The 12,153-nt window shown below is 52.7% G+C and overlaps 1 protein-coding gene across 1 annotated transcript in view; it reads right to left on the reverse strand.

Moving 5' to 3' along the window:
- Positions 1-1,001: 1,001 nt before the first annotated feature.
- Positions 1,002-12,153, reverse strand: part of CCDC12 (coiled-coil domain containing 12) — a 55,167-nt gene continuing 44,015 nt past the window's right edge. The window contains exons 4-8 of the mRNA XM_007470263.1: positions 4,578-4,657; positions 2,897-2,958; positions 2,617-2,651; positions 1,502-1,578; positions 1,002-1,404 (exon numbers count right to left, since the gene is read on the reverse strand). Of these exons, the coding sequence (XP_007470325.1) occupies positions 1,319-1,404; positions 1,502-1,578; positions 2,617-2,651; positions 2,897-2,958; positions 4,578-4,657 (340 nt within the window). The 3' untranslated portion in view covers positions 1,002-1,318. The remainder of the gene's footprint in view (positions 1,405-1,501; positions 1,579-2,616; positions 2,652-2,896; positions 2,959-4,577; positions 4,658-12,153) is intronic.

The following is a 12,153-nucleotide window of genomic DNA, read 5'->3' on the forward strand; positions in this document are numbered from 1 at the left end:
AATCAGTCCTGGCCTTGTCTCACTGCTCACCACAGCAGTCAGCCACCTACCACTTCAGCCCTTACTCATAGCTGCCAGTTTCTGCTCCCTTCCCAAGAATTATCTTCTTAGAGGAGTTGCATAATTTTAAGTTAAACCATTTACTTTATTGTATGAGTGACCGTCTGTGTGCACACACTCCCTCCACCTCTACCGCCCGAGTCCTCAGCACCGTCTACCAGAGCTAGGCCATTGTGTTCCTAGAAGCTGGCACGGAGGGAGGAACACACTCTGGGATGACTCAGGGCAGGGGTGGGAGGCTCAAGGGGAAACCATGAAGGAAACTTAAGAGTGTGATCATCCTGGAGGAGATGAAACTCTAAATGGTCACAGGTACCTGGAGTCAGACTTGTGGCCAGCCGGTCATTCTGGAGAGTCAGCTCCACAGAGGAGGCTCATGGTCCTGAAGCCAGGACCTTGGGGACCCAGGGTCCAAGAACACCCCCGAAACCCAGGCTACAATACCGCAGTCTTTAGCAGAATGGGCCACCCTCCCCCATACGGGCAGCCTGTGCCAGGGAAGCCAGCGTCTAGCTCTGGCTGGTGAAGTGGGGAGACGGGCTGCTGGGGCTGTGGGTGGAATGTGAACGAACAGTGCCAGGGGCCCCGAATCTGTAGTGGCCCAGAGTCGAGGCTTTGCCAAGGCACAGCTCACGCCCTTCATGGGCCCAGTCGCTTCCTTCTCACTGCGAGGGGGTCCACAGAGGACCAGAGTGGGAGCCTCTCCAAGGTATCCCACAAACTACTGTAAGGCCTATCTCTGTCACCCAAGGATTTTGAGGTGATCACCGCTGACCAAGGACTGGACCAGAACCTGGACCCAGGAGGTCAGGCCTGGGCCTTCCCCACCCCTCCAGCCTCAACATGTTCAGCCCAACACAGGGCTTACTCATATTAAACATCACCTCCGCAGCTGCCCTGTCTTGGGGCCCAAACCCAGAGTATCCCAAATATTCAGGAGGTTTCTGCCATACACAGGGGTCTGCTTGTTTCTATTTCCAGACATTAAAAAAATTCAAAATAACATATGTATGTAGAGATACAGCAAGCCCACAGAGTTGTTGCTGGCTCTGCCCCAACTCAGCACGCTGGGGACCACTCGGGAGACAAGGAGCCGACCTCACAGCATGGGGACGGGTGGGGTTCAGACTGCTAGGCAGGGAGTCACTGTTCTGAGGCCAAACTGGAGGTGATGGCAAGCCCAGCCCCGACCCTTGCCCAAGACCATCCTCCTATAGGACAGGCCTGAAAGGCGGGCGGCGAGGGGATAGGGCGTGCCTCAGTCGGAGTCACCAGCCTCTTGTTCGGTGGTGGTGGCCGCCACTGCAGAGGCCAGGTTGTCCTCCTGGCCCTTCAGCCTCTCACCTGGAAGGGTGGCAGATAGGAGGAGTGGAGAGGGGCCGTGTGTTTGCGCCACCACCCAGAGGGCAGGGGACCCTGCCTTACCAGGCCCCGCACTTACGGATCAGCTCGGCGATGGCCCTCTGGGTCCGCTTTTCTAGCTTCTCCAGCTTCTTGGCTACATCTCTCTTGAGGTCCCTGGAGCAGGGAGGTGGGAGGAGGCCGGAGGCTGAAGGCTGGCCTGGTGTGGCCTTGGGGCCTTCCCCTCCCACAGCCCCTCCGGCATCAGGAATCACACTCGGGTGCCTGAGGCCAGGATGCTCCTCCCTCTCTCTTTCTGTGTCCTCCAAAACCCAGCACCAGCCAACCTTGCCGGTCCCAGTGAGGCAGGGACTAGCACCACAGACCCACCCAACACAGGGGACCGAGTTAAGGTGTACAAGGTAGATGGTTCTTAGGGTCCTGTCTGTCTGTTCCCCTTGGTCTCCATCAGGGAGTGACTTGCCCCGGCCCGCTGGGGGTCCCGCTCCTCCTTCGACCACACGTTCACCCACCACCAGGAGCTTCCAGAAGTGCACACACAGCCTATTCCCCCGGCTCTGGGTTTCCAAGGACACGCGCCCCATGCTTTTGTTTCATTGTATCAGAACACCTTCAGCTAGTGCCGTACTTGACACAGAATTGCAAATGAGGGGGAAATGGCTGGTACCTCTGGCCGAGGTAAAGCGAACACATGGCCCTCTCTCACCCTCTTTCTCTGCCCAGTCAAAGGGGCACCAGGAAGGATGAGCATCCCCATTTCACTGCAGAGGGAACCGAGGCTAAAGGGAAACAGGCTAGCTGGTGGCAGAACTGGGGCAGAAACCTTCATCTGCCCTTCCCACCGTCTTGCCTCTACCCTATGGCTCCCTGAGGGCAACGGTCAGCCTTGTTCAAATGGAGCTCTCTGAGGTGGGGCGGGCCCTCATCCTTTCAGAAGGGACTTTTGGAGGGGACTGCTGAGCCCCCTCTGCCCGAGCCCCTCCCCACCCTTAGGTGTCATTCCCCGTCATGTCCCTCTCATTCTCCACTTAGGTCCTTCTTGGCACTTACTTCAGACATTAATAATCTCCTGTAGCCGTATGTCTACACTGCCTGCCTCCCGTTGCGAGGCTAGGAAAGGCCCAGCCGGAGCCCATGCCTAGCACCAAGAGTGTCCCAGTCAGTCTGCACTGGTCCTACATGGGCAACACTCACCAATCAGGCTTCCGGGGTGCGAGGTTGGCCAGGTCCTGGGGAGGGAGGAAACACATGTCAAGGCGGGAAGGGCTTAGCCCCAAGGGAAGTAGAAGACAGGGGACAGAGGTAGGAAAAGGGGAGAAAAGGGAGGAGGAAGGAGGGGGCTGAGGGGAAACAGGGAGGTAGAAAGGGAATAAAGAAGTGACGAGAAGGAAGGATGTGTGAAGAGAGCAGGTGGGGAGGAGAAAAGGACCCACAGAAGGAGCAAGGGAGGATGGGGACACCCCCAGGCACTCACCACTTCCTCAATGATGGGCTCTGGCTTGGCGGCCTCCAGCTGCTCCTTCACCTTCTCTTCCACTAGAGGGCGCAAGACAACAACGGAGGCAGGTCGGAAAGGAGCCACCACTCTCCCAGATAGGGCAAACTGCAGCCGCAGGTCCCTGGGAGAGTCTGGGCTTTCTTGCCCCGCCTCTCCCCTTGGCCCCTAACTACCTAGAGGTGAAGATCCTGCAAAGGCAGCTCTGGAGGAAGGGCTTGGGTTTCTCAGGATGAAGGCAATCCGGGGGTGAAGGAGGGCCAGCAGGCGGCAGCCAGCTAGAGTAGACGGAGCAAAGACCTCTAGCCAGGAAGCATGGGGGCTTCTCTTAGTCCCAGGATCCCCAGCTGGGAAATGAGACAGTTGCCTGGATATATCCAAAGTATGGTTTTGGGAAGGGCCTTGAGGACTGGCTTTTCCCATACCCTCCTGGGGCTCCTGGGCTCTGAGGACGTGCCCTGGGAATGGCCAGGGCACAGGTGGCGTTTCTTCCCGTCCCACTCTTAGATCTGTGCTCCCAAGACCAGGGGGGCAGCCACCTTGAGGATTCCTGCCCACGTGAACCTCCTGGCTCCACCCAGCTGCCAACAGCACAATGGGCCTCTGGGTGGCCTGACCAGGAGGGCCCTGACCCTGTGGGGACAGATGTCAAGAACAACAAATTTGGGCTCCATGGGCTTCCTCTAACCCCCCTCACCATTGTCCCGGGTCTCCTCATGGCCCCTCTGCCCTGCCTCACCTCCCTCCAGCCACAAGTGCTGACCCTGAGACATGGGACCAGTTCCCCGTCCCTGTCCTCTGTTCTGCCTCACTCTCCCCACCATGCCACTGCCTCACCATGGCAAGGCCCAAACCATGAAGCAGATCACTGGGAAGTGTGTGAATCTCAGGGCCGAAGGAGATGGGGAGGAAGACTGGAGTGCGGCTGAATGCGCAACACTTTACTCTTTTATAAGATAAATGTATCTATTAGTTTATTACTCATATAATTAAAAATTGATAAAAACAAAGAATAAAAAACACGGCCAGGGCCAGGGATCTGCATGATAAGAAGCACCCCAGCATCTCCAGCATGGATGGCTCTGGACAGGCTGCAGCTGGCCAGATGCTCCAGCTGCTGTGCAGCTCCCACACCGTGGTGTGACTGGGCAGCCTCTAGGCCAGGCCCTTCATCCCACCAGTGAGAACACCTCTGCCCATCCTTTGTGCTCTGGCACTGCCACGCCCCAAGCTGGGCGGGTGTCTGCCTGCCCACTACTCTGCAAGGACCTGGATGGTCAGCCCGTCTTCAGCGTCTCTCACTCTGACCCTCCAAGGGCCCGCAGCACCCATCACCCTGGCCCCTGCTGTCCAAGGGCCCCAGGGCCACTTCCACTTCTCAGCCCGGAGAGGTCCTCTGAGGGGATGTGGCCACTTCCCTCACAGGTCCCTGGAAAGCCTCCGAGGCAGGGCGTGAGCAGGGCAGAGCAGGCACAACAGGCCACTCCAGTGCCCAGACTGCTTCTGGTTGTGCATCTGCCACGAGATGGTGACAGAGGGTCCTGGAGGCCCAACTTCCAGCCCTGGCACTGTCAGTTATTCTCCAAGAGAGGGTGACACCTGCCAAGGTGGAGGCAACCAACAGTGCCATGGAGCAGAGGTGGAGGTGCAGCCCACCTACCTGCGATTGGCTTGGCCTGGGGCACCCTTCTCTTCTTCAGGTCCTCATCCTCTGGGACATAGTTCCGCAGCCTGAGTTCCCTAAAGGGCAGAGAGAACAAGCAGAGAGGAAGTAAGGTACAACACAGTCTCATTCACCTTATACAGGTTGCAGGTTGGCATGTGATGAAGCCATAGGAGCTGGCTACTTCCTGGACTTTCCTCTGGTCTCTCTGGAGATGACCTGGTGAAGGGGGACAGCACAGGAACAGAAGCTTCACTGTGATAGGCTCCCTTCTCCGAGCCTCAGCCTCCTCATCTTCCAGTTAGCAGCCGGGCTGGGTGCTCTCCCAAAGCCCCACCTGCACTATAGGTTCTCATCAAGAGCTGGGGTCGGGGGTGCACAGAGAGCATTCACTGGATGTCTCTCCAGCATTATCTCCATTTGACAGTTACGGGAACTGGGGGTCAAAGAGACTGCACCATTTTTATAGGGTCATACAGCAGTGGTCGCAGCATCTGAGACAAGGCAAGCTGTGACTCCAAGCCAGGGCCAGAGCTACTCCTAAAAGAGGAAGCCAGTGGTCACCCACTGGTTCCCCAAGCCCCACCTGCTCCTCAGAGCCTTCGTGCCCTGGAGCCTCAGCTACTGGTGGCAAGGGTCTGGTGTGCTGGGAGTGGCCAGCAAGGGCTGAGGGAACAGGCATGACAGTGTGCAACGCTGGGAAAGCCACAATGCACCTGGACAGCCATGAGAAGTTCACATACCTCGCCCCTGCAAGGGATTTTTTAAATCTACCAGAGCAGATCCCACGACCTCCTCTATGAAGGGGGAGCGGCCACAAGGAGCCAGAATGGCACACTGGGATTGACCAGCGACCGCGGTGTTGTTTTCCTCTTATCGCAGTCTCCTCGGGCAGGGCTGGCTGTACCAAGTGCTCACTGGAGGCCTCCCTGGCTCAGCAGCTCATCAAACCCCGACTCCCACACACAGCAGCCTGCCCGCAGGACGGGCCCTTGGCTAACTCCACAGGGTAGCAAAGAGAGAGTTCCTGGGGGCTGCTGCTTAATAAAGGCAAGACAGAGACAGTGGGAAAGACCATCTAGGCCCTGCGGGAGGCAGAAGTGGCCTCCCCAACCGGTTAGCCAGATGGGACTGGGATGTGGGTCCTCTTTCTTCCCCACTACCTCTTCTGAGCCCTCTCAGGACTGCTGGCGCCTCAGAAATCCTGGGAACATTTTCTCAACAGGAGGCCTCCTGTGGTCTGTCATCTACAGAACCCTCTGTCTGCGCCAGGGAAATGTGTGGCTGATTTCTCCAGCCCCTGGGCAAGCAAGCTTTTCCAGAAGGGAGGCAGGAGGTGTCTGTGGCTACACAGTTAGCAAGTGGCAGTGGTCTGAACTTGGGGGTTTTCTGACACCAAATCAGTCCCCTATTCACCAACTTCACCTGCCCCCCCCCCTGCCCTCTGCCAGGGCCCCTAGGGCCTGCAGTCCTGGGCTTGGCTAAACCTGTGTGCCTGGGAGTGGTACCAGCATGGCCTGTGTGGAGGAAGCCTGCTGCCTACTCCCAGGGTCTACCTCCTCTAAGGAGCAGGGACACCACCCTGTCCCCCAACCCCCAATGCCTGGAGGTAAATGCCAGGTCACTAAGGCATGGGGAGAGAAAGTGGTGCATGATCGGTACATTGACTTTCGTTTGTAACAGGGTGGGGAGAAAAGTGGAAGAGAAACTGGGTGTGGGAAGAAAACTGTGGGGATTAGTGAGAATAAAAAAAAACAAAACTGTCACTCTCAGAAACTGGCTCCAGGATCTTGTAAGAGATCAGAGAGGGGAGAGTCTGGTGGCAGCTGTACCCAGAGCTCACAGCAGTAACCACAAGCACCCACACCTCCAGCACCCCCTGCTGCCCAGGCTTCAGAAGACTAGCCGGAATGAGGGAGGACACAGCAGGAGACACGGAGGGGCCAGAAGTAACAGGAAAGAGCGGCAGCATCTGGTGGGCCGGCTGCACAGCAACCACCCCCAGCACCCCCGGTAGCCCCGCCAGCCACTGTTCCCTGTTCTCCCCTAGAGCTGAGCACTGGTCAAGCACTCAAGAACACCTGGGTCCCAGTCACTGTGGAACTGCCCCATGCTGGGCTCCGATTTTCACATCTGTAAACAAGGCTGGGTGTGTCGAGCTCTGTCAAGCTAGGTTCAAGTCCTTCCCTGATTCAGTCCGTTGAGAGATAATGAAGAGACTGACCCTCACTAATGTCCAATTAACTGCTCCTCCCACCCCACCCCTATTTACCACCAAATGGCAAAAGTCTCTGGAGAGGTCATGGGGCACTGGGTTCTGCTCTGGGGCCTGGCCTTTCTAACAAAGGAACAAGGTTTAATTCCCTCCTTCTGCAAACTTAAAAAAATCTGTGTGTTGGTGAATTACCACGGCAATAAGGACCTGAGGGGCTGCAATCACAGAAAGAAGGGAAGTGCAACAAGGTGAGCCTGGCTTTGGGCATTTCTTTCCCCTTAAAGCATTTGTCTTTTCACAAGCAGAAGCTGAAAAGCCGAGAGACCAAGTGGAGCTTCCTGCGATCTCATGAGGCTGAAGAGACAAAAGTTTGTGTTCAGTGAGAGGAAGCCTCTTCATCAGTCCTGAAAGGGTAGGTCAGGGTATCCATGTCTGCCAAAAGCTGGAATAAACTCCTTCTGGGGGAAAATAAACTATTCAAAATCCCAAATTATCTCTGGAACTTTTCATATGCAATGTCCAGAATTCAATCAAAGCCAAGAGAAAAAAATAAAGATAACAGAAATACACTCACAGGAGGTCTAGATATTGGAATATAATGTCAGAAATGAAATGTAAGTTAATTGAAATTATTAGAAGTTCAGGAAGGTATACCACAAGATCAAGAATTTTAGCAGAGATATCTGAATTTCGGAAACTGTAAAAATCAATCAAATGGAAATTCTACAAGTGAAAACAGAATCAAAATTAATAAATCAATAAATGGGTTCAACAGCAGTGTGGATACTGCTAAAGAAAGGATTAGTGAACTGTAAGATAAGCCAGAAAATATCCAGGCTGAGGGACAGAAGTAAAAAAGTTGAAAAATACATAAAATAACTTAAGAAACATATGGAACATGGTGAAAAGATCTAACATACATGTAATCAGAGTCCCAAAACCAATATTTAAAGAGATAATGAGTGAAAAATTTACAGAATTAATTAAAAACATCAAGCCATAGATTAAAGAAACTGTGAACTCCAAAGAAAAGCATAACTAGGCAAATCACTGTCCAACTACTTAACACCAAAGACAAATTCTTAAATTAGACAAAGACACCCAAACTTCAAAGGAGAAACTGAAAATGACAGCTGATTTTTCAGCAGAAGCCATGAAAATCGTAAGACAATGGAGAGATACATGGGAAGGGCCGAAAGTAAATAAAATGCCATACCAGAATTATAAAGCTAGGTTAAACAGCCTTCAAAGAAAGACTTTTCCAGATAAAGAAAAATTGGGAAGATTAATCATCAGAGGATCTGTTCTTTAAGAAATACTAAAGGGAATGCTTTAGACTGAAGGAAAATGATCTCATACGGAAGCATGGAACTCAGGAAGGAATGAAATGCATTCCTTGAGAAGCATGAAAGAGTAAATATGTGGGTAAATTTAAATGAATATTGACTGCATAAACAGTAATAATGACTTGTGGGATTTCAAATACAGCAACAACAGTACAGAAGACAGGAAGAGAGGCAAATGGCCTTAAAGTGTTCTGAGGTTGTGGCACTGTATGGGAAATGGTAAAATGTGACTTGTTATTAGACTTTGATAAGTTAAGGATGTATGTTGTATCGCTGTGGAAACCTCTAAAAGGGAAAGGAGTATATTATTAGCAAGATAACAGGAAGGACATGGAAAGGTTAAAAACAAAAAATCCAAAAGAAGACCGGACTTGAGACACAACAGGAAAGCCAAGAAACAAACGGTAAGATAAGAGGGTCACGAGGTGGGCCCAGGCTGCCGTCCTGGGGGCTTCCGCCTGCAGTGACTGGAAGTGCCACAGCTCTTGGAGACTGGGTGGGATGTGACTGCACTCATCAGGCAGGCACTGGCATCTGGAATCCACCCTTCTGGAGGCCACTAGAGCCTAACGCTGGTTCTGCTATCTCCATTTTAGAACGAGGAAGCTGCTCGGGTGAGAGGGTACAAGAGCCTTGGCCTTCCAACAGTGTGACCTGGGCTCAAATTCAGCTTTGAAGCTTTTGAGACAGGATGGAAAGTGTCATGCTTTTATTGGCTTCCATATGGAAATCAAAGGTATCATTTCTCATGAGGCTGTGGGTGACACAGAATGTGGACATCAACACTGCACAGAGTGGTGTCCTGCAGAGCAAAGGTCAAATCGCCCAGGAGTGCTACCTTCCCACTCCACACTGCTGCCCCAGAAGCCCCTTCCCAAACCCTGAGAGCTCTCTAACTGCTAGGAGGGGAATATGGCAGACTGTCCCAAAATGGGACGGTCAACCCTCCAAAGCCCAGAGGGTAACCCTTGAGTGCAGGTGGGAACGAGCAGCCCAGCAGCCCATGGCCGGGCCATGCCCAGCCCGCGTGGCCTACCAAGCCTTCTCAAAATATTGCCCAAGCAGATCGAAAGTGGTCCTCGTGTGGCCCACAGGGTGGCAGGGATGCGCCTGTTTCTGCACATTGCACATCAAGTGGCAGGGCTGGCCAGGACATACCCCAGCAGTTGAGGCCCAGCCAAAGAATAGCCTACTACCTGCCTCTCCAGTATGTCTGACCTCCATGAACTTGGCATTGTTACTAGTAAGTCCAGGAGCCTGGCTTCTTATCTTACTGCTTATATCTACAGCCCTTTCTGCTCAGCACTAGGTGTGAAATGGACCTGGACTGAAATCTTCTGGATAAGGGAAGAAGACAGATTCCAACTGCATGGGCTCTTCCTACGCCTGAGGCAATGCCCAGACACTGAGAAAATGTGAGCCAATCCCCAGCTTCCCAGGAGCCAAAGGCAGATGGTGGAGAGAGCCAGGCCAGAGGAGAACCAGGAGGCTTTCAGACTCCCCTGGTCTAAGCCTGCGAAACAGGAGAAGTCCTGTGCGAAGGTGCTCTGGAGGACACATACATTAAGAGCCCCCTCCTGGAGCTAACCCTCTCCTAGCAGGGAGAGTGCATCATGCAAACCCTGGTTATGTGCCCTTTGGCCCATATGAACAATAGAACGCCACATGACCAAAGGGACAAGGAAGATGCTTTTTATGAACTTTTGTGTAACGAATGTCAAGATGTACTGTCAAATTGACACGAGCGAGGTGAGGAACAGTATAGTGTGCTATCACGTGTGTAACAACAAGCATGTGTATGTGGGGGGTTGGGGGGATATATATCAGCATATGTGAATGTCTGTGCACAGTCCACCTCTGAAAGGAGCCAAGCAGCTTGCCCTCAAGGTGGTCTTGCAACTAGGAGGTTGGGAGTGAAGGAAGATTTTTTCCCCTGTGTGTCTTTTTAACACCTTTTGCATTATGAATCATGAATACTTTACATACTCAAAAAATAAAATAAAATATATATAAAATACATAAAGATACACCCAGACATTACATGGATCATTATATAACCACTGAAAATAATGTCTGCAAAGGACTGTTCTGAACATATAACAGAAATTTAACAGACAGAAAACAACAACCAAACGTTGACAGTGAGGGACTTCCCTGGTGGCGCAGTGGTTAAGAATCCACCTCACAGTGCAGGGGACAGGGGTTTGAGCCCTGGTCTGGGAAGATCCCACATGCCGCGGAGCAACTAAGCCCGTGTGCCACAACTACTGAGCCTGCGCTCTAGAGCCCGTGAGCCACAACTACTGAGCCCATGTGCCACAACTACTGAAGCCCGCACGCCTAGAGCCCGTGCTCCGCAATGAAGAGAAGCCACCGCGATGAGAAGCCCGTGCACCACAACGAGGAGTAGCCCCAGCTCGCTGCAACTAGAGAAAGCCCGTGCGCAGCAACAAGGACCCAGTGCAGTCAAAAATAAAATTAATTAATTATTTTAAAAGTTGACAATGATTATCTAAGAGTGATTTTTCACTTGGTTATTTTGAATGTGCCAAGTGCTAGTTAAGACAGGCCCCTGCCCAGCTGGAGCTGCCATTGCATCTGAGCCACATGGTCTGCACCTACTCCCACCCAAGACTCTACAGAGCCCAGCCCAGCTTCTCTAAATTTACAGGCTGAGGGGCTTCCCTGGTGGCACAGTGGTTGGGAATCTGCCGGCCAATGCAGGGGACACGGGTTCAAGCCCTGGTCCCGGAAGATCCCACATGCTGTGGAGCAACTAAGCCCGTGCACCACAACTACTGAGCCTGCGCTCTAGAGCCCACGAGCCACAACTACTGAGCCCGTGCGCCTAGAGCCTGTGCTCCGTGACAAGAGAAGCCACCACAATCAGAAGCCCGTGCACCGCAACGAAGAGTAGCCCCCACTCACCACAATCAGAGAAAAGCCCATACGCCGCAACGAAGACCCAACGCAGCCAAAAACAATAAATAAATAAAATTTTAAGTAAATAAATAAATAAACTTACAGGCTGAGCTTTGCCCCCAATGCACCTGAAAATGCATAGCTGACGGGCACTTAAAGAAGTAGAAACAGCTGATATGCCAAAACTCAAGGACTGAAAAATTAATTATGGCACTCTCAAAGAAATACTAAGCAGCCACTGAGAATTTTATAGAAGCATATTTATCAAAAGATGATCAAGATACGGTATGTGAAAAAGGTTACAAAACAATGATATTCACAGATACAGGCTAATAGGATTTACTAAATTTCCGACAATTGAAAAAATCTTTAAGTACTTTCAGTATCAATTTAAATTTAAAAAGAGGCGTGGAGTAAAGGTTTATGGCAGCTAAGCTGAATCCCAAAGGGCCCACAAGATGAGAACTGAAGTGGCCACACTGGCTGTCAGGGCCCAGGCGGTGGCGGGGCCCGGAGCCTGCACAGTTCACTGCCCCCCATTCTCCTGGGGCCCAATCTATCCCTCAGACCACTCTGGGGGCCACCCTGGGCTGCAGAACGCTGGCTGCAGGCTGCCCAAGAGAAACACTCTCTCTCCACCGCACCGCTGTCAGCAGCCCTGATGCCCACCCCTCCAGCCCCAGCCAAGAGGACACATGGGACAAAGGCCACTGCACTGAGAGTGAAGGCGCTGCAACGGAACCAGGCCTGGCCTGCCTGGGAGCTCGCATGCAGAGGATGGGAAGGGCTCCGTTTCCCCATCTATGACATGACAGCTGGATGAGCTCAGCTGTTCTCCACCCTGCCTGCACACCAGACAGGGATGGTGGCGGGGTCCCAGTGCCGCTCCCCTCCCTCTCAGCTGGGAGATCTTAGACGAGTCACTTCACTTGTGTGAACTGTGGTTTCCTCACCTCACGGTGGATCACAACGTTCCCCCAGAACAGGTTTAATGAGAAGGACTTTCGAGGCACTGGAGATCACAACATACAAGATGAAGACTGTCTTCCATGTAGAAAGGCCCCAGCCATGCTCCCACTCTCCCCCTACA

The sequence above is a fragment of the Lipotes vexillifer genome, unplaced genomic scaffold (genome assembly GCF_000442215.2).
Source record: "Lipotes vexillifer unplaced genomic scaffold, Lipotes_vexillifer_v1.1 scaffold942, whole genome shotgun sequence".
Classification (NCBI taxonomy): domain Eukaryota; kingdom Metazoa; phylum Chordata; class Mammalia; order Artiodactyla; family Lipotidae; genus Lipotes; species Lipotes vexillifer.